Source organism: Lates calcarifer, linkage group LG6 (assembly GCF_001640805.2).
Source record: "Lates calcarifer isolate ASB-BC8 linkage group LG6, TLL_Latcal_v3, whole genome shotgun sequence".
NCBI classification, from domain to species: Eukaryota; Metazoa; Chordata; class Actinopteri; family Centropomidae; genus Lates; species Lates calcarifer.
Window position 1 is genome coordinate 24,070,591 of NC_066838.1, and position 20,908 is coordinate 24,091,498.

Consider the following 20,908-nt stretch of genomic DNA (forward strand, 5'->3'; position numbering starts at 1 on the left):
AATATTTCAGTTTGTATTCCCATATGAAGCTGTTTACATGATGATAGCTTTAACACACAAAGTACAGGTGTGTGATATTGTTAAAGGAGTTTTAAGTGTATAAACATTTGGGTGATACAGGTGCTTCAACATTCACACTCTGGTGGTAGACTTCCTTCCTCAGAGAGAAAACAATTGCCTTTCTAAACAATCATTACATACTGAGAATGACAGATTTGGTGAAATGCAGAGTTGTTTTTAAGTCTAAATTACATATCAGGTCCAAATAAGCAAACTGCAAAACAAGATAAGAGTCTGCTGCCCCTCTGCTGACTCTGTGAAGCTGTAATTTTCATTATAAAGAAGAAATACTAATTATTAGATAAGTGAAAGTGAAGCTCCTACAGAAAACTGTACACTTCCTGTATGTCACTGAGCATCCCCACCCCCAAACCACACAGTGTTAATATTATCTCTTCACACACTCAATAAGTGAATTAGTTATTCAGTTTATTTTTACTTTTTCTGCACAGTAACAGCAAATAAAAGATCAAATACAACAACAAATACAAAGAACAAAACAAGTTAATTTTTGAGGAAGTATACAAAATTAACAGTAGACTATAAATAAAGATGCCAGACAATCTTAACCCTCCCGTTGCCCTTTGTATTCCGTATACTTTTTTCTATCTTACTATTATTCAAAAACAAAAGATAACCGCTTCAGAATCACGAATGTCAACAAATCCTACTACACACACACACATACACACACACAAACACGAAGGCACATTGTCAGCCACCAGGTCACTTTGACCCAGAGGACAACACAAGGGTTAAGAACAAATCCTTGTCATTAAATGTTGTTATTTAACTTCTACAATGTTACAATGTTCATGGGCAAACAGCACAGATGTTTCGATTTTTTTAGATTTACTAACATGTTTATTTATGTTAAACCTCATCTGTAGTTTGTGCCACAGTCACAGAGCCAGAGTTTGACAGAAACATATGGCTGATCATCTGACGAGCTCGCTGGAGCAGCTGTCTGAGCTGAGCAGGAATTTCTTCATTTCCATGCAGGTAAACCAGAGGGTTGAGAGCACTGTTCAGACACATAAGGCCACGACTTATCTGATGAGCGATGTAGACTCTATCACGCCATTCATGGCATATCTTCTGTTTGGACAGAACTCTTGACCAGAGGTTGAGATTCTTGAATAAATGATGTGGGATGAAACAAACAGAGAAGAGAAGGATCAAAATAAACAACAACCTCAAACTTCTCTGCTTCTGTACCTTGTCAGTTCTCTTCATTGTCCATAAAACTACAGCTATGTGTCCATAGCAGGCTAGTGTGATGAGAGATGGGATACAAAACCCAGTGAATGTCCATCCAAGGCTGTATTTCAGATAATCCTCAACATAGGCTTGGGAGGTGGTATCGAAGCATTTCCCAGTGGTGTTTCCATATGTCTTGGTGTAGAACATGTCTGGAAGACTCTGAACTCCCACCAACAGCCAAATCATAACTGAGACAGCCACAGAGTGGGTGACAGTTATTCCTCCCATCACTCTCAGATGGACGACAGCCAGATACCTGTATACACTTATACAAGTAAGGAAACCAATGGTGCCATATAGATTCAGGTTGAAGCAGAATCTTGTTATCTTACAGAATGTGTCTCCAAAGATCCATTTACTCTCCATGAAGTAGTACACCACCAAAAATGGTAGTGTGACCAGATACAAAATGTCTGCAAGTCCAAGGTTGAGAACAAAGACATTGATGATCTTTAGTTTCTTCCATTTCTGTAGCAATGACTTCAGTCCCCATCCATTAGCGACCAGACCAACGATGAACACTACAATGAAAACAGAAGGCAGGAATCTGTTTTCATAGTCTATTGGTAGATTGAAATTAGCACAGGAGGTTTGATTCATTCTGTCTTCTGAAAGAGTTCATACAAATTTGATCCTCTGTCGATGATCTGGCTTCTGGGCAGTGATAAACAAAAAAAAAAACCCATGACGTACTATGTATAAAAAGAGAATTTCCTGTGTGAAGCCCGATAAATTGTCATGCAATTATCCACATGTGCATGCAAGGTTTGTCCATTTACTTTCTTGTGCACAGCTATTGCTTATTACTCTATCATCTGAAAAGCACTATGAATTGGTCAGGAGCTTCAATGGTTCATGGTTTTTCTTATCTATATTTTCATTTCTTATAAACACTCAACATTATTGCTGATGTCTTCTCTTCCTTGCACCTTATCATTGTACAGAGCTGCTTTTAAGTTGTTTGGGTCTAAGACGAACAAGGTCAAGATGAACAAGAACTTCAAGCTTCTTTGTTTCAGTACCTTGTCATTGGTATTTTTGGATCAGAGAACAACAATCACATGTCCATAGCAGCCCAGTGTGATGAGGGATGGGATACAAAACCCAGTGAATGTCCATCCAAGGCTGTATTTCAGATAATCCTCAACATAGGCTGTAAAAGTGGTATGATAGCATAGTTGTTTTTTGGTTTTGAGGAAGAACATGTTTGGAAGACTTTGCTACACCCACCAAGAACCAAACCATGACTGAGATAGCCACAGAATGGGTGACAGTTATTCTTCCCATCGCTCTTATTGGATGAACAATAGCCAGATACCTGTATACACTTATACAGGTAAGGAATCCAATGTTGCCATATAGATTCAAATTAAAGCAGAATCTTGTTATCTTACAGAATGTATCTCCAAAGATCCATTTACTCTCCATGAAGTAGTACACCACCAAAAATGGGAGTATGGACAGACACAAAATATTTGCAAGTCCTAGTCAACATTCACACTAATGGGAAGATAACAGTCTCCCTCTGGTGGTAGACTTCCTTCCTCAGAGAGAAAACAATTGCTTTTCTAAACAATCATTACATACTGAGAATGACAGATTTGGTGAAATGCAGAGCTGTTTTTAAGTTGTTTAAGTCTAAATTACATCTCAGGTTTAAATAAGCAAACTGCAAAACAAGATAAGAGTCTGCTGCCCCTCTGCTGACTCTGTGAAACTGTAATTTTCATTATAAAGAAGAAATACTAATTGTTAGATAAGTGAAAGTGAAACTCCATGGTTAATTTCCGATGCAAAGCAGTCATGGTGAAGTTAGTGTAAAAACTGGTCAGATACACTTTAAAGTGCATTTACAGAAAACTGTACACTTCCTGTATGTCACTGAGCTTCCCCACCCCCAAACCACACAGTGTTAATATTATCTCTTCACACACATCAGTGAATGAGTTATTCAGTTTATTTTTACTTTTTCTGCACAGTAACAGCAAATAAAAGATCAAATACAACAACAAATACAAAGAACAAAACAAGTTAATTTTTGAGGCAGTATACAAAATTAACAGTAGACTATAGATAAAGATGCCGGACAATCTTAAGAACAAATCTTTATCTTTAAATGTTGTTATTTAACTTCTACAATGTTCATGGGCAAACAGCACAGATGTTTAGATTTTTTAGATATACTAACATGTTTACATGTGTGAAACCTCATCTGTAGTTCGTTCCACAGTCACAGAGCCAGAGTTTGACAGAAACATATGGTTGATCATCTGACGAGCTCGCTGGAGCAGTTGTCTGAGCTGAGCAGGAATTTCTTCATTTCCATGCAGATAAACCAGAGGGTTGAGAGCACTGTTCAGACACATAAGGCCACGACTTATCTGATGAGCGATGTAGACTCTGTCACGCCATTCATGGCATATCTTACTGTTTGGACAGAACTCTTGACCAGAGGTTGAGATTCTTGAATAAATGATGTGGGATGAAACAAACAGAGAAGAGAAGGATCAAAATAAACAACAATTTCAAACTCCTCTTTTTCTGTACCTTGTCAGTTCTCTTCATTGTCCATAAAATTACAGCTATGTGTCCATAGCAGGCCAGTGTGATGAGAGATGGGATACAAAACCCAGTGAATGTCCATCCAAGGCTGTATTTCAGATAATCCTCAACATAGACTTCGGGAGGTGGTATCGAAGCATTTCCCAGTGGTGTTTCCATATGTCTTGGTGTAGAACATGTCTGGAAGACTCTGAACTCCCACCAACAGCCAAACCATGACTGAGACAGCCACAGAGTGGGTGACAGTTATTCCTCCCATCACTCTCAGATGGACGACAGCCAGATACCTGTATACACTTATACAAGTAAGGAAACCAATGGTGCCATATAGATTCAGGTTGAAGCAAAATCTTGTTATCTTACAGAATGTGTCTCCAAAGATCCATTTACTCTCCATGAAGTAGTACACCACCAAAAATGGTAGTGTGACCAGATACAAAATGTCTGCCAGTCCAAGGTTGAGAACAAAGACATTGATGATCTTTAGTTTCTTCCATTTCTGTAGCAATGACTTCAGTCCCCATCCATTAGCGACCAGACCAACGATGAACTACTACGATGTAAACAGAAGGCAGGAATCTGTTTTCATAGTCTATTGGTAGACTGAATTTAGTACAGGAGGTTTGATTCATTCTGTCTTCTGAAAAGAAGGTCAAATTCACACCTCTGTGGGTGATCTGACTTTTGAGCAGTGAAAGAATACATGACACAGTATTTGTTCAAAGAGGATTTCCCGTGTGAAACTGCAGATTTTTTTGTGAGATCACAGAACAAACGTCATGCCACAATCCACACATGCATGCAAGCTTTGTTCTTTGTTACTTTCTTGTGCACAACCACTGCTTATTACTCTATCATGTCAAGTTCTTCTTTCTTATCTATATTTTTCTTTTTTTCCTAAACATTCAACATTATTACTGATGTCTTTTATTCATTGCACCTTATCTACAAATAAGAGAGATACATCATTCACTCCCCTGCACAGATTGTCAGTTCAGCTCACCTGCAGCCACCCTGCACCATACAACTGTACATGGCTCTCATAATTTTCATAAAATCTCAAGTTTTGAACTTATTCATCATCTGGGATGTATTTATAACAGGTACCATATACAAAATAGATGAATCTAAAGAAAGAGTTGTTTAACTTCACAAGAGAGAATATGGAAGTCTCTCTTTTCAGGTTTTCAGATTAACTGGGAACTTCTTCCATTCTTTAACAGTACTGTTAATGGGAGTCAGTATAGAAACATTTGGGTGACACATACAGGAATGGTAAGGTAAAAGTCTCCCTCTGGTGGTAGACTTCCTCCTTCACAGAGAAAACAATTGCCAAGCCTTTTTGAACGATAATAACATACTGAGAAGTCATTAATCTAAGAAGTTTTAATAGATAAAAAAAATCGACATACTCAAAACAAAATCATACTTATTATTTAATCATTATTAAAAGTTTTATATGATCGACTGATGTAAAAAAATAAGTAAAATCCTTAATTAAAGTAAACTGACGATGCAAACTCACTGTGCACCTAAAATGTCTTTATGCATAAACATCAAAAAACTGTTCAGGAGAGTTTGGAAGCTTAAGACTTGTATGTGCATTGTTCAGAGCTATTTTTAAGTTGTTTGGGTCTAAATTACATCTCAGGTCTAAATAAGCAAACTGCAAAACAAGACAAGAGTCTGCTGCCCCTCTGCTGACTCTGAGAAGCTGTAATGCTCATCATAAAGAAGAAATACATCATTACATACGTTAAGAAAGAAAGTTAAGTAAGAAAGTTAAGCTCCCTGGTTTATTTCTGACGCATAGCAGTCATGGTGAAGTTGGAGTAAAAATTGGCCAGAGGGTGGTGTCAAAGTCAAACTTTTGCCATCATATATCAAAAGTACCTAAGTGAAAGAGATGTGTAGCTGTGCGTGTGTGCATGCAAGCATACAAAGGTCATCATATGTAATGTTGTTTGAGCAAAAATGAGCTAGTCAGAGGTTTCCTCAGTTCCTCCCTCTGTGCATCCCTTCCTTTGAATGGGGTGAGAACTAAGATGCCAGTGTTAACGTTCTGATGTTTACCTGGTGTAATGTTCACTATGTTTATTGTTTCAGTTTTGTGAGTTAACATTTGGTGCTGATGGTAAAATCCTTTGTTTTGCAAGCATTTGGTCAGAAACCAATGTACTGAACAACATTTTAATAGCCATGGTAGCAGCATGGCTTCAGGGATGGCAGTGCTGGTCTGTGGGTTAGTCGTTCCAGCACTTGTCCAGACTGAAATATCTGTATCAAATAACTATCAAATGGATTGAAATGAAATTTTATCCAGACATTTGTGGTTATCAGATGATCTCTTATCTAGCATCATCAGCAGGATAAAGTTTTCACTAATCCTGTGAAATATCTCAACATAAACTGAATGGATTAGCGAAACATTTTGTACAGACATCATGATTTGCACATGATGTATCCTGATGACCTTGGTGATCACACTAAAGATGACAGTTAATAGCTCAGGATAAACAGAGATTCAAAGCAGCTTAATTGATTTCTATGGCTAATTGAAGACAGCAGAATAACTTCTAAACACAATACTGACATATTACCATCACATTGTTATGGCAAACATGTTAGCAAACAGTTGCCTGCCCACCAAGCAGACAGAGAGGAGCATTAGCATTCATTTAGAGTCATGTGTCTGGCCATGCACCCAATAAATTAAAAATAAATATCTGTCTGTTCTGCTGTAGAGGAAGCCTATAGTTAAGTAAAAAGTAGTTGCCATGACAACTGTACAGTTTTGAAAACACAGTTGTCCTGTGGTTATACTTGTATTTAAGCTTCCTGTACATACATGCCAGTGATGTGCAGTTTATACATACACAGTGGTTAGTGACGCTCATACAATCTGTCCTCTGTAAATACCCATTAAATCAAACTTCCTGTTTTAACAACATCAGACCCTGCATGGCACTCCCCACCATAACTACAATATGTGTCCGTAAACCTTGCTGAGAAAAAACTGACACATTGTCAGAACTGTTTCAACGAATGTACTTTTTTATGACATTTTGTTAGCATGTTAACAGCAATATAACAACCCAACAGGTCAACATATACAATCAAAAGAAATTTCCATGACATTTATCATGGTTATCTCTGTCTAGGTCTGGAAGAACTGCTGTGCTCCATGTGCTTATACTGTTCTAGGATCACTCAAAATCCAGGTGACGTGGTTGTCTGTGAATTGAGAAAGTCATGAGGTATAATTCAGACTAATACTGAATCATAACTATAAATAAAAGACATCCTGCTTTAAGTGTGTTTATAGAAAACTATATACTTCTTGCATGACACTGGGCTTCCCCATCCCCTAACCACATAAGGTAAATTTTATCTCCCCACACACATCAAGACCTGTGGTTTATCTGTTTATTTTTATATGTTCTGCATGGTAACAGCATTTACAAGATCAAATTCAACAAACTACAAATACAATGAAATTCAAAAATGACAAATTAATTTTTGATGAAGTATACAATATTTATAATATACTGTAAATACAGATGTTAGACAATCTAAACTCAAAAGAGCAGGGGTTTTTTAAGCCTTCTATTATTAAACACTGTTATTTAACTTCTTTTACATGGGCACATAAACTTCATCTGCATTTTGTTCCACAGTCACAGAGCCAGAGTTTGACAGAAACAAACAGTCGAGCATCTGACGAGCTCGGTGGAGCAGCTGTCTGAGCTGCGCAGGAATTTCTTCATTCACTTGGAGGTAAACCAGAGGGTTGAGAGCACTGTTCAGACACACAAGGCCACGACTTATCTGATGAGCAATGTAGACTCGGTCAGCCCATCCATGGCATATCTTCTGTTTGGACAGAACTCTTGACCAGAGGTTGAGATTCTTGAGAACATGATAGGGGATGTAACAAACAGAGAAGAGAAGGATCAAAATAAACAACAACTTTAAACTCCTCCGCTTCTGTATCTTGTCAATTCTCTTCATTGCCCATAAAACTACAGCTATGTGTCCATAGCAGGCCAGTGTGATGAGAGATGGGATACAAAACCCAGTGAATGTCCACCCAAGGCTGTATTTCAGATAATCCTCAACATAGGCTTCGGAGGTGGTATCGAAACATTTCCCAGTGGTGTTTCCATATGTCTTGGTGTAGAACATGTCTGGAAGACTCTGAACTCCCACCAACAGCCAAATCATAACTGAGACAGCCACAGAGTGGGTGACAGTTATTCCTCCCATCAGTCGTACTGGATGGACGACAGCCAGATACCTGTATACACTTATACAAGTAAGGAAACCAATGGTGCCATATAGATTCAGGTTGAAGCAGAATCTTGTTATCTTACAGAATATGTCTCCAAAGATCCATTTACTGTCCATGAAGTAGTACGCCATCAAAAATGGTAGTGTGACCAGATACAAAATGTCTGCCAGTCCAAGGTTGAGAACAAAGACATTGATTATCTTTAGTTTCTTCCATTTCTGTAGCAATGACTTCAAACCCAATCCATTAGCGACCAGACCAACGATGAACACTAAGATGAAAACAGGAAGCAGAAATTTGCTTGCAAAGTCAAAGCTGACACGAGGACAGTATGTGTTATTCATTGTCTTCTGGACAGCTGTTAGTACAGCTCCTTCTCTCTGTTCTGTTTTCTGATGCTTAAATAATAACATGCTGAGAATGACAGATTTGGAGAAATGATTCTGTCGTTTTCTAAGAGGTTTTAATAGATATAATAAGCAAACTGCAAAACAAGACAAGAGTCTGCTGCCCCTCTGCTGACTCTGAGAAGCTGTAATGCTCATCATAAAGAAGAAATAAATTATTAGATAAGTGAAAGTTAAGCTTGCTGGTTAATTTCTGATGCATAGCAGTCATGGTAAGGTTAGCATAAAAACTGACCAGAAGGTGGTGTCAAAATCAAACTTTTACTACCCTATATCAAAAGCTGCTAGCACATAAGTGAAAGAGAGGTGTGTGTGTCTGTCTGTCTGTGCTTGCAAGCAAGCAAAGGTCATCATAGGCCATGTTGGGTGAGAAAAAATGAGCTACACAAATGTTTCCCCAGTTCCTCCCTCTGTGCATCTATTCCTTACATTTTAAATGGAAGGTGACTAAGATGTAAATGAGAGAAATAAGGAGACTGTTACAGATATTTGGCAATGCGCAGATCAAACAAAACCAACAAATTAAAAATAAATATCCATCTGTTCTGCTGTATAAATGCTCCAGTATCTTCACGTCACCTGTGCTGAACAGGTAGTGTACGGTTGATTATGAAAGCTTTGTTGCTATGAATGATACAATGACTCATACAGCTGCAGTGAGATAAGTGTTAACATAAAAAAAGAATAGAAATATGATAATATAAGGTATGTATAAATTAATTTAGAGGCTGCTTATAGTTACATAAAAAAAGGACTTGTCATGACATTATAATCACGCTACAGGTTTGAGAACATTCAGTTGTTCTGTGGTTGTACCTCAGCTTCCTGTCCTATATACATGCCAGTGATTTGCAGTTTATACAGACACATGGCAGTTTGCGAAGCTCATACAATCTGTCCCCTGTAAATACCCCTTCAATCAACTTCCTGTTTCAACAGCAGACCTTGCATGGTACTCTTTGAGAATAAACAAACACATTACCAGAACTGTTTAAATAAATTTACTTTTATTTTCATAAGATTTTGTTAAGCATGTTGTGTCAAATATTAATGATTATTGAGCAGACTGTCACAACTTCACCATCACAGCCCTCTTAAAATCAGGAACAGCACTTCTTTCAAGTACAGCACATAAAATAAAACATACACAATCAAAGAAATTTCCATGGTATTATCATGATTATCAATGTCTAGGTCTGGAAGAACTGCTGCACTCCCTCTGCTTATACTGTACTGGGATGTACTGGGAGCCTTCTTGCTGCGAGGTCAGTGCTAAGCACTGCGCCATCATGCTGTCACCCCTCATCCACATGTAATGAACAGGAGCTCCCCATACACGACAAAACTTGTGGTTTATCTGAGTTTTTCAGTTTATAGTACAAGATCAAACACAACAAGCAACAGATACAAAGATCAAAAAGAAAATGAGTTAATTTTTGAGACAGTACAAAATGTACAGTATAATGTAGATAAAATCTAAAGAACTTGCAAGACTCGCTATTTGAGCTTTCTATCATTAAACATTGTTATTTAATGTCATCTACAATTGTATGGGCAAACAGCACAGATGTTTAGAATTTTTTTATTTTACTAACACTTTCACTTGTGTTGTTAAACTTCATCTGCAGTTTGTGCCACAGTCACAGAGCCAGAGTTTGACAGAAACATATGGCTGATCATCTGACGAGCTCGCTGGAGCAGCTGTCTGAGCTGAGCAGGAATTTCTTCATTTCCATGCAGATAAACCAGAGGGTTGAGAGCACTGTTCAGACACACAAGGCCACGACTTATCTGATGAGCGATGTAGACTCCATTAGACCACCCAGAGCATATCTTCTGTTTGGACAAAACTCTTGACCAGAGGTTAAGGTTCTTGAAAAAATGATGTGGGATGTAACAAATAGAGAAGAGAAGGATCAAAATAAACAACAACTTTAAACTCCTCCGCTTCTGTACCTTGTCAATTCTCTTCATTGTCCATAAAACTACAGCTATGTGTCCATAGCAGGCCAGTGTGATGAGGAATGGGAATACAAAACCCAGTGAATGTCCATCCAAGGCTGTATTTCAGATAATCCTCAACATAGGCTTCAGAGGTGGTCTCGTAGCATTTCCCAGTGCAGTTCCTGTAAGTCTTGGTGTAGAACATGTCTGGAAGACTCTGAACTCCCACCAACAACCAAACCATGACTGAGACAGCCACAGAGTGGGTGACAGTTATTCTTCCCATCACTCTCAGATGGACGACAGCCAGATACCTGTATACACTTATACAACTAAGGAAGCCAATGCTGCCATAGTGATTCAGGTTGAAGCAGAATCTTGTTATCTTACAGAATGTGTCTCCAAAGATCCATTTACTCCCCTTGAAGTAGTACACCACCAAAAATGGTAGTGTGAGCAGATACAAAATGTCTGCCAGTCCAAGGTTGAGAACAAAGACACTGATGATCTTTAGTTTCTTCCAGTTCTGCAGCAATGACTTCAGTCCCCATCCATTAGCGACCAGACCAACAATGAATACTACAATGTAAACAGGAGGCAGGAATCTGCTTGGAAAGTCAAAGCTGATACGTGGACAAGAGCTGTTATTCATTGCTTTCTGGACAGCTGTTAGCACAACTCCTTCTCTCTGTAAGTTTTCTGATGTTTTCTGATGCTTAAAAGCAAGGTGTCCAATGAGAAGTGAGAGAAGATGTTGTGGCTTTTTTTTTTCTTAAGGGACTTCCTGTTAAGGCCACTCTTTTATTTATTTTCACACGGAGTTGAATCATGTGAGCAAAAACACAACTATCTCTCATACCTGCTGTGTTTCTGACTCTCACTCTCAACTATATCACATAATAGATTTAGATAATACAGTAACCTCTTTAAAGAACGTTTCCTGATGAACATCTAAACCGAAAGAGATAAACTGTGTTATGTTATGTTGTCTTATCTCCTATGACAATGCAAATAAATTAAGTGAGGTTTATTTCATAGTGAGTCTTTCTAGTTGAAATGCCTTGATTGTGGAAATTATGTCAAGATTAAAGAATAATGACAAATTATTACATCATGGGTTTTATTTATATCATTTAGTCCTATTTGTGCCAGGTTGGTATAACCTGAATCATCCTTTAATTAATCTCAAAAGAAAATACTGTAGTGTCACTTTGACTTTCTCACAACCTGATATTTGAAAGTAAGTGTAACAGCCCACTTATTCAATCAGTTTTTGAACGCTTTCACAACAGTGACAATAATGGTAATACACTCAACCCAGTCTAATGACAGTTTTGCGTCCATGTACATGAAATGAATTATCAAAACTTTGTTGCTACTAACAGCTGCTGGAAACAAAGTTATTGAGAACAGTGATAGTGAACAACAACAGTAAAACTGAGAGCCATAAAACCAAAACAACAACTTAATAGACACTAAAATGCTCCATAAAGTTCTGGAGAACTGAAGAGTCAGATAAAACAACAGCTAAATAAAAGCACAACTGCAAAATTCATGCAAGTTCAGTCATGTTGTCACAAGTTGGGGAAAATAAAGCCAACGCTGCAGTAATTAAGCATATTACAGCTACTGATTTAAGGTTCCACAAAGTATAATGATTTGCACAAGAGTATAACTTTACAGAGGTCCTCAATAATACTGTGATTTTTCATTGTAATTCTCAGTGCAACACAGACTAAATGGCACTGTGGACAAAATGAAAAACAACTGTATCATCATCACCATCATCAATGACTAAAAACCAGGACTAACTGATGAATAATCCTATCTGACACAATGACTCATACAGCTGCAGTGAGATAAGCATTACTCATATATGTCATAAAGAAGAAGAAAAATATGCAGCTTCTCGGTTTATACAGATTATTTTAGAGGCTGCATATAGTTTCACTATATGCATCATCAGCATGTGCTGACAGAAAGAAGCTAAGACAGACTGAGCTGTGTGGTTTGATATAGACTTTTTTTAGTTAATTTTAAACCTGCAACAATTTTTTTTTGGCCACCTGGGGGCAACAAAGCAACAACACTGACATATCATCACTTTTTGAGTTGATATAACGTTAGTATTCACAAATAGTTCCTTATATAGACATGCAGCAGTTACCTAAAACACTGATGATCAATGACCCTTTGATTTCTTCCCAAAACACCAACTTTCAGTCCTATATTTTCCTAATTACAGTGTACAGCTAAGGGGGAACACACACTGACATGCACCCATCAATTCATACAATAAAATGCTAAAATAAATCCGTTCCACCTACTAGTGACCAAAACAAAACACAGATACAATATGAGCTGGTACTCACAGGTCCTTGAAATGTCATCTGAAGTATGGGCAAACCATTACTGAAGAGGAGATGAGGAATGGCAGGGGAAGGTCTGTGAGTGGATTTCAGGCTGGGTGCTACTACAGTCCAGAAAAAATAATGCTGTAGTTAGTGTCACAGCTCAGGACAAAGCTGCTGTAGAATTTAATGGTAAACATTTAATGTGCTGTATGTGTTTGTAAACCCACCTGGGCTGTAGCAGATTCTTGTGCTGTCGTCCATCTTGAAAAACTGAGCTCATGGGTGTAGCTCAAGTTAAAAGAGCCACCTGCCCTCTGATTGGACTGTCATTGTCCAATCAGATTCAGGTGTAAAATTCTAGTAACTTCAGTGTCACACACAGTGTGGGAACTTTAAGTGCTAAGTTTAACACAGTTTTCTGTTATCTGTACACAATGTTCACAAAAGCACTTTTTTCACAGTGTCTTTGTTTAACTTGATACTACTACACTGATACTATATGTTGACAGATTTTATTTACACAAAAGGGCTTTATCAGCCAGCACATTGTTATAGTTTCTCAATCAGAAAGCTTTATTGTCATTGTACCAAGAGAAATAATATGTTATAATGACAGATGATACAGTACAAGTCAATTGAATTTACATATCAGACTATTTACATCACAGAATTTTGACTTGATAATGGATGGGTCCGTGGCAGCTGGACGAGCTCGCCTGGAGCAGCTGTCTGAGCTGAGCAGGAATATCTCTATTTTCATGTAAATAAACCAGGGGGTTGAGAGCACCATTGCGTGTCTGACACAAGGCCAAGACTTATCTGATGAGAGATGTAAATTCTGTCTGCCCTATTTATGGCATATCTTCCATTTGGACAGAACTCTTGACAGAGGTGAGGTTTGAGTACATGATAGGGGATGTAACCAACAGAGAAGGATCAAAATAAACAACAAGCTCAAAACTCTTTGTTTCTTTGTCTCATCATCCAAGGCTGCTATTTCAGGTAATCCTCAACATATGCTTCAGAGGTGATCTCAAGGCATTTCAGTGGAACCATTTCCAAGAATGTGTATTGCGTCACCTACCTACATGCATCCCCTTGCATGTTGACAATACAAGCAAAACAAGGACATAGTCATGAAAAAACAAGCATTACTGGAGGACAAAAACTCCCCAGAGAACCTTTAAGATAGCCTAGTCATCCAGTGGGGTTTCAAAAGGGCTTTATCAGCCAGTACATTCTTTTATCTTCTCAATCCAGACATAATTAAAATTATTGCTATTTTCACACTTTAAAAGAATCCCTAAATTTTGGAAATATGTATTGCTTTCTCTACAGGCACATTGTGTTTGACTCAGGTTATACAGTAACTTCCAGTACAAATACATGAACGTGAATCTGAAGTCATTCTTTTCCATTCCATATCATTTCATATATCATTTTTCTTCATTTTGTTTTCCACCACTGACAGTGTGTTGAGCACTCAATAGTTTGTCACAGACTCACCTTTACAGACCTTTAATAACCACAGACAGCAATATTTGCAGGTAGAATACATTATGAGGCAGCAGGAAAATGAAATGTCAGAAGTAAAAGCTGTTGCCATGACATTATAATCGAAAAAAAACAAAACTGAAAACTCTCTGTTGTACTGTAACATTCAAACCCTGCATAGCACTCCCCACCACAATGTGGTTGTAAATCTATCTGAGAATAAACAGACACATGTCAGAACTGTTTAAATTAATTTACTTTTTTTAACATGCTCCAAAAATCTGATATGAAGAGCAATATAGCGACAACATAACTGAAAACCACGAGCCAGTACAGTAAATATGTTATGGTGGCAGATGTTACAGTACAATACAGATGATTCAACTGTTCAACTTTATTTACATATCAGAATATTTACGTCAGGGTATTTTGACTTTGGGTAATAGACGGGCACATGACAGTTTGACGAGCTCGCTGGAGCAGCTGTCTGAGCTGAGCAGGAATATCTCTATTTCCATGGAAATAAATCAAAGGGTTGAGAGCACCATTCAGACACACAAGACCACGACTTATCTGATGAGCGATGAAGACTCTGTCAGCCCATTTATGGCATATCTTACGTTTGGACAGAACTCTTGACCAGAGATTTAGGTTTTTTAATAAATGATAGGGGATGTAACAAACAGAGAAGAGAAGGATCAAAATAAACAACAAGCTCAAAACTCTCTCTTTCTTTATCTCATTAGTTGTCTTCATTGTCCATAAAACTACAGCTATGTGTCCATAGCAGCCCACTGTGATTAGGAATGGGATACAAAACCCAGTGAATGTCCATCCAAGGCTGTATTTCAGATAATCCTCAACATGGGCTTCAGAGGTGGTCTCAAAGCATTTCTCAGTGGTGTTTCCAATTGTCTTGGTGTAGAACATGTCTGGAAGACTCTGAACTCCCACCAACAGCCAAACCATGACTGAGACAGCCTTAGCATGGGTGACAGTTATTCTTCCCATCACTCGTATTGGATGGACAACAGCCAGATACCTGGACACACTTATACAAGTAAGGAAGCCAATAGTGCCATATAGATTCAGGTTGAAGCAGAATCTTGTTATCTTACAGAATATATCTCCAAAGATCCATTTACTGTCCATGAAGTAGTACACCATTAAAAATGGTAGTGTGACCAGATACAAAATATCTGTAAATCCAAGGTTGAGAACAAAGACACTGATGATCTTTAGTGTCCTCCAGTTTTGCAGCAATGATTTCAATCCCCATACATTAGCTGCCAGACCAATGATGAATACTAAAATGTAAGCAGCAGGCAGGAATCTCCTGTAAAAGTCAAAGCTGATACTAGGACAAGATGTGTTATTCATTGTCTCCTTCTCTGTGAGTTTTCTGATGTTTAAAAGCAAGATGACCTATGAGAAGTGACAGAAAAATGTGTGACTTTTTTTTTCCCTTAAGGGACTTCCTGTTAAAACAGCTCGTTTTTTTAGATGAATCATGTGCAAACACACAACTATCTCTCATACCTGATACATTTCTTAGTCTAGATTAGATTTTATTAGATTAGATTTCGATAATACAGTAAAGTAGTTTCCAGGTGAACATATTTTGCAGAAATGAAAAGCAACTGTATCATCATTATCATTATCAATGAGTCAAAAACAGAATTAACAGATAAATAATCTTACCTGAGGCCTGTACTACGAAGCGAGGTCACTGGCTTATCAGGGTAACTTCAGGAGTAACTTGGTGGCGTCAGGTGTAACTTCCTGGTTAACCTGTACTACGAAAGGTGGATAGGATTTACCCGGGGTCTGCTGCCATGCTCATTTATGCTGCGTCTCCAAACTGCTCCGAGCAGTTTATGTTCGTGGCTAACTCACTGTTACCGGTGTTACTTCTACCTAAGTACCGCCCCACAGGTGGAAGAACCAATCGATATTGGCACAACGACTGGGAGAGGCTGACTCCGTAGGACGGGGGTTGTCCATCCGCCCCCCACACAAAAAAAAAGAAAAAAGAAAAAAAAGTATGTAGTGGATGGTAGAGGTATGTGGCCAACAAATGGTGTTTTTTCACATTTTCCATTTTCAATGTCAGATATTATAATTTGTAATTTCTTTCTCACAGTGAAGCAGCAGAATTTAGCATCATTAGTATTGCATATTATCGATTTCAATAATCCTATAAATGGGGGTGGGGGGCATTATTGTCCTGAAAAACAATATAATGCGACAGGCTGTTGTAATTGTAGACTACAGACCAAAACATGCAGCATTAATGATGGGAAATATGAATGTGTAGCTCTTTATAGAAGGTTTCTATTTGATCCAGGTTCAGTTTCCACTGAGGCTGAAATACTGTTAACATGAAGTTCATACTGAACATAACAGCATTACATTCATACATATACAGTGTTCCAGGCAGAGCATCATTAACAGTAACAGCTCATTCTCAGACATGTGACCCACGTGTTGTCTGTAATCAAAGTATCCGGAAAATCATCACATATGTTCCGTGTCCTTACAGCTCATATTACAGATGAAGAACCCAGAGAACATGTGACAAGTCTCCCTGTCTTTGTTGGCAGCCGCGGTTTTACATTGTGTCGTTAGAGTCTCTTTAAATTCCTCGTAAACCGACAGAATTAACGTGCGCTCTTCATCTGAGAGATACGCTGCACGCCCGTTTTATTCACGCGCACTAACTCCGATTAAGTTAACACCGACTCAGTTTACCGACATCTTAACCACATCGTCATCGACATCGTAGTACCGTTTAACACAGATCGAGGCAGTCAGGGTTTGTCAACCCCGACTTTCCTTGATAACCCCAAGTTAAATCAGAGTAGGTTAAACTCCCTTCGTAGTACAGGCCTCTGATGCAGTGACTCATCCAGCTGCAGTGAGATAAGTGTTAACGTTACTCATACAAGTCATGAGGAACAAGAAATATGCAGCTTCTCGGTTTACATAGATTATTTTAGGCTGCATATAGTTTCGCTGAATGCATCATCAGCATGTGCTGGCAGAAAGAAACTAAGCCAGACTGAGCTGTGTGGTTTGACATAGACTTTATTTAATCTTAAACCTGCAACAACTTTTTTTTGGCCACTTGGGGGCAACAGAAGCAACAACACTGATATGTCGTCACCTTTTGTAACGTTAGTCTTACAAATAATATTACAAATAATAACAAATATTATTTATTTACACATCCAGCAGTAACCATAGTAAAATATTGAACTAAGGGGAGCATACTCTCACATATACCCAACTCACTCACAAAAAAATAAATCAAGAAAGACCTGAGTCTTGGCTTCACCTACTAGTATAAGCTACCAAAATAAAACACAGATGCATTATTGGTTGGTACTCACAGATCACCAAGATCTGTGGAGGCGTATGGAGGAGATGAGAAATGGTGGGGAAAGTCTGTGAGTGGATTTCAGGCTGGGTGCAGCAACAGAAAACATATTAATAATGCTGTAGGTAGTGCCACAGTTTAGGACAAAGCTTTAGTAGCTGGAAGACTTCTACCCCCAGGAAGGTTTATTTATATTTGATGATTCTATAGAAAATGGTGGTTAACATTTAATGCTAACCCACCTGGAGTGCTGAGGGGCCTGTGCTGTCGTCCATCTTGAAAACCTACAACACCTCGGATCACCTAGGTGGAGCGCAAGTTAAAAGAGCCACCTGCCTTCTGATTGGACTGTCATTGTCCAATCAGATTCAGTGTAAAATTCTAGCTTCAGTGTCACACACACTGTGGGAATTTTGAGTGGTGAGTTTTACACATAGTTTTCTAATTAGTATCTGTACACAGATGTTCACAAAAATAAAATTTCTTTTATCACAACATTGATACCATTTGTTCACGGACTTCATTCACACGGTCTCTTTTCTTTTACAAATACAAATCTTTTCTACACATGCATTTGATTCACAATTACTTGTAGTAAAAATCTCAGCTTCTGTCCTCAGCCTTTATTAGAAGTCTAGTTAGTTCACTGCCTCTGTGAACTGTAATAGTGCAGCAGAAGAGCAGGACTTTTACTTGTGACAGAGCAAATGTATACTATGGTTTTGATGTTATTACTTAAAGGTGCCCTGTGGAGTTTTCTGACAAACAAACTAAAGTTATTTAGTGTTGCTCATCAGAAGTCATGATTTGTGTATCCTTGAGGTCTAACAAATGTGTTGAATTGATTTCCCTCCTGATAAAACATTTTCAAAACAGATGTTTCTTTAATGTCTGGAACCTTAAGTGGTTACGCTTATGCTTATACGTTATGCTTTCCTGCTCGTGTTGCTGTGTATCTTGGTGCATCCACTTGTACGTCAGTGAAATAGTGTAAAACTACTGCCAGGAATGTGTACTGCATCACTCACCTACATGCATCCCCTTGCACGTTGACAATACAAGCAAAGCAAGGACACACAACAATAAGCATTACTAGAGGACAGCAGGTCGTTATATTTACACTATACTTAATTAAAATCCTATTCCTATTCTCAGACAATAGAATCACTACATTTGGAAATGTGTCTTCTAATGGCACATTGTACTTGACTTGGGTCATGAATTAGCACTTATTTTTTACATTCCAGACAAATATATATATATATATATATATATATATATTTATATATTTTTTTTTTTTTTTCATTTTGTTTTCCACCACTGACATAGCATGTTGAACATACAGTGATTTGTTTGTTTGTCACAGCCTCACCATTACACACCTTTGATAACGACAGACAGCAGTATTTGCAGAAAGAATACATCATGAGGCAGCAGGAAAATGAAATGTCTAAAGTAAAAGGAGTCACCATGACATTATAATAACTGCATGGGTCTGAAAACTTTCCATTGTTCTATGATTATACGTGTACTTCAGCTTCCTGTCCTATATACATGCCAGTGGTGTGTAGTTTATACAAACACGTGGCGGTTAGTGAGGCTCGTACAATCCGCATCCTGTATTAATACATGTTCACTCAACTTCCTGTTTTACAAACAGCAGGTAATGCGTAGCACTCCCCACCTCAGCCACAAGATGTGGTTGGAAAACTTTCTACAAATAAACAGACACATTGTCAGAGCCGTTTAACGAATTGTCTTTTTTTAATATCAGTTTTTTTTAGCATGTTAACAGCAACATAACCACCACATACCACACACCACCACGCCAAAACTGAAGGCAGTACAGTAAATATGTTACAGCAGCAAATAATAAACTACAATACAATATACAATATAGATGATGCCATTGTGAAGTTTAATTTACAAATCAGAATATTTACACCAGGGTATTTTGACTATGGGTGGTCGGGCGTCGACAATCTTGACGACCTCGCTGGAGCAGCTGTCTGAGCTGAGCAGGAATATCTCTATTTCCATGGAGGTAAACCAGAGGGTTGAGAGCACTGTTCAGACACACAAGGCCACGACTTATCTGATGAGCAATGTAGACTCTATCAGCCCATCCATGGCATATCTTCTGTTTGGACAGAACTCTTGACCAGAGATTTAGGTTTTTTAATAAATGAAAGGGGATGTAACAAATAGAGAAGAGAAGGATCAAAATAAACATCAATTTCAAGCATTTCTGTCTCAGTACCTTGTCAGTGGTATTTTTGCAGCAGAGAATGAAAATCACATGTCCATAGCAGGCCAGTGTGATGAGGGATGGGATACAAAATCCAGTGAATGTCCATCCAAGGCTGTATTTCAGGTAATCCTCAACATAGGGTTTGGAGGTGGTCTCGTAGCATTTCCCAGTGCGGTTCCTGTAAGTCTTGGTGTAGAACATGTCTGGAAGACTCTGAACTCCCACCAACAGCCAAACCATGACTGAGATAGCCACAGAGTGGGTGACAGTTATTCTTCCCAACACTTTCATTGGATGAACTATAGCCAGATACCTGTACACACTTATACAGGTAAGGAAGCCAATGCTGCCATATAGATTCATGTTGAAGCAGAATCTTGTTATCTTGCAGAATGTGTCTCCAAAGATCCATTTACTCCCCTTGAAGTAGTAAACCACTAGAAATGGTAGTGTGAGCAGATACAAAATGTCTGCCAATCCAAGGTTGATAACAAACACATTGACGTTCCCCACTTTCCTCCAGTTCTGTAGCAGTGTCTTCAATCCCCATCCATTAGCTGTCAGACCAACGATGAACACTATGACGAAAACAGGAGGCAGGAATTTGCTTGCAAAGTCAAAGCTAATGCTACGACAAGATGTGTTATTCATTGTTTTTTGAACAGCTGTTAGTGTAGCTCCTTCTCTTGGGGAGTGTGGTGGTGTTCTCTGTAGATAGAAACAGAGGACTTCCCGTTTTAAGCCGCGCTCTCTACACGCTGCACTTGAGTTTCTGCACCTGCCAGTATGCAGGAAATTACATCAGTTATCTGGTGTCATGGTTGGTAGTGGGAACAGGGAGGACCCAGGCGAAGATACACAGGCAGGTCCTTTAACACATCCTGTCATATTCTGTATTAATCT

General features: G+C 38.4%; 4 protein-coding genes and 1 pseudogene across 5 annotated transcripts; all 5 read right to left on the minus strand.

Moving 5' to 3' along the window:
* Positions 1-265: 265 nt before the first annotated feature.
* LOC127142583 (P2Y purinoceptor 1-like) lies at positions 266-2,036 on the minus strand. The gene has a single exon (XM_051071408.1). The coding sequence runs from the start codon at positions 1,921-1,923 to the stop codon at positions 934-936; it is 990 nt and encodes a 329-aa protein (XP_050927365.1). The 5' UTR covers positions 1,924-2,036; the 3' UTR covers positions 266-933.
* A 147-nt stretch (positions 2,037-2,183) lies between these two features.
* LOC127142542 (P2Y purinoceptor 1-like) lies at positions 2,184-4,144 on the minus strand (annotated as a pseudogene).
* A 2,817-nt stretch (positions 4,145-6,961) lies between these two features.
* On the minus strand, positions 6,962-13,210 carry LOC108890967 (uncharacterized). 2 transcript variants are annotated; one of them, XM_051071406.1, is made up of 3 exons: positions 13,109-13,210; positions 12,900-12,997; positions 6,962-7,794 (listed from the first exon to the last, which is right to left on the minus strand). In XM_051071406.1, exons 1-3 carry the CDS (start codon positions 13,140-13,142, stop codon positions 7,522-7,524), a joined length of 405 nt encoding a protein of 134 aa, XP_050927363.1. In that variant the 5' UTR covers positions 13,143-13,210; the 3' UTR covers positions 6,962-7,521. The 2 variants fall into 2 exon arrangements, with proteins under 2 accessions (XP_050927363.1, XP_018543576.2); XM_018688060.2 differs by having other exon boundaries at positions 12,900-13,000; positions 13,109-13,193.
* Positions 13,211-13,795: 585 nt separating this feature from the next.
* On the minus strand, positions 13,796-16,761 carry LOC108890955 (P2Y purinoceptor 1-like). Its single transcript, XM_018688043.2, has 2 exons — positions 16,077-16,761; positions 13,796-15,800 (listed from the first exon to the last, which is right to left on the minus strand). Exon 2 carries the CDS (start codon positions 15,753-15,755, stop codon positions 14,790-14,792), a length of 966 nt encoding a protein of 321 aa, XP_018543559.1. The 5' UTR covers positions 15,756-15,800; positions 16,077-16,761; the 3' UTR covers positions 13,796-14,789.
* A 2,738-nt stretch (positions 16,762-19,499) lies between these two features.
* On the minus strand, positions 19,500-20,883 carry LOC108890988 (P2Y purinoceptor 1). Its single transcript, XM_018688091.2, has one exon. The coding sequence runs from the start codon at positions 20,654-20,656 to the stop codon at positions 19,694-19,696; it is 963 nt and encodes a 320-aa protein (XP_018543607.1). The 5' UTR covers positions 20,657-20,883; the 3' UTR covers positions 19,500-19,693.
* Between the last annotated feature and the right edge of the window lie 25 nt (positions 20,884-20,908).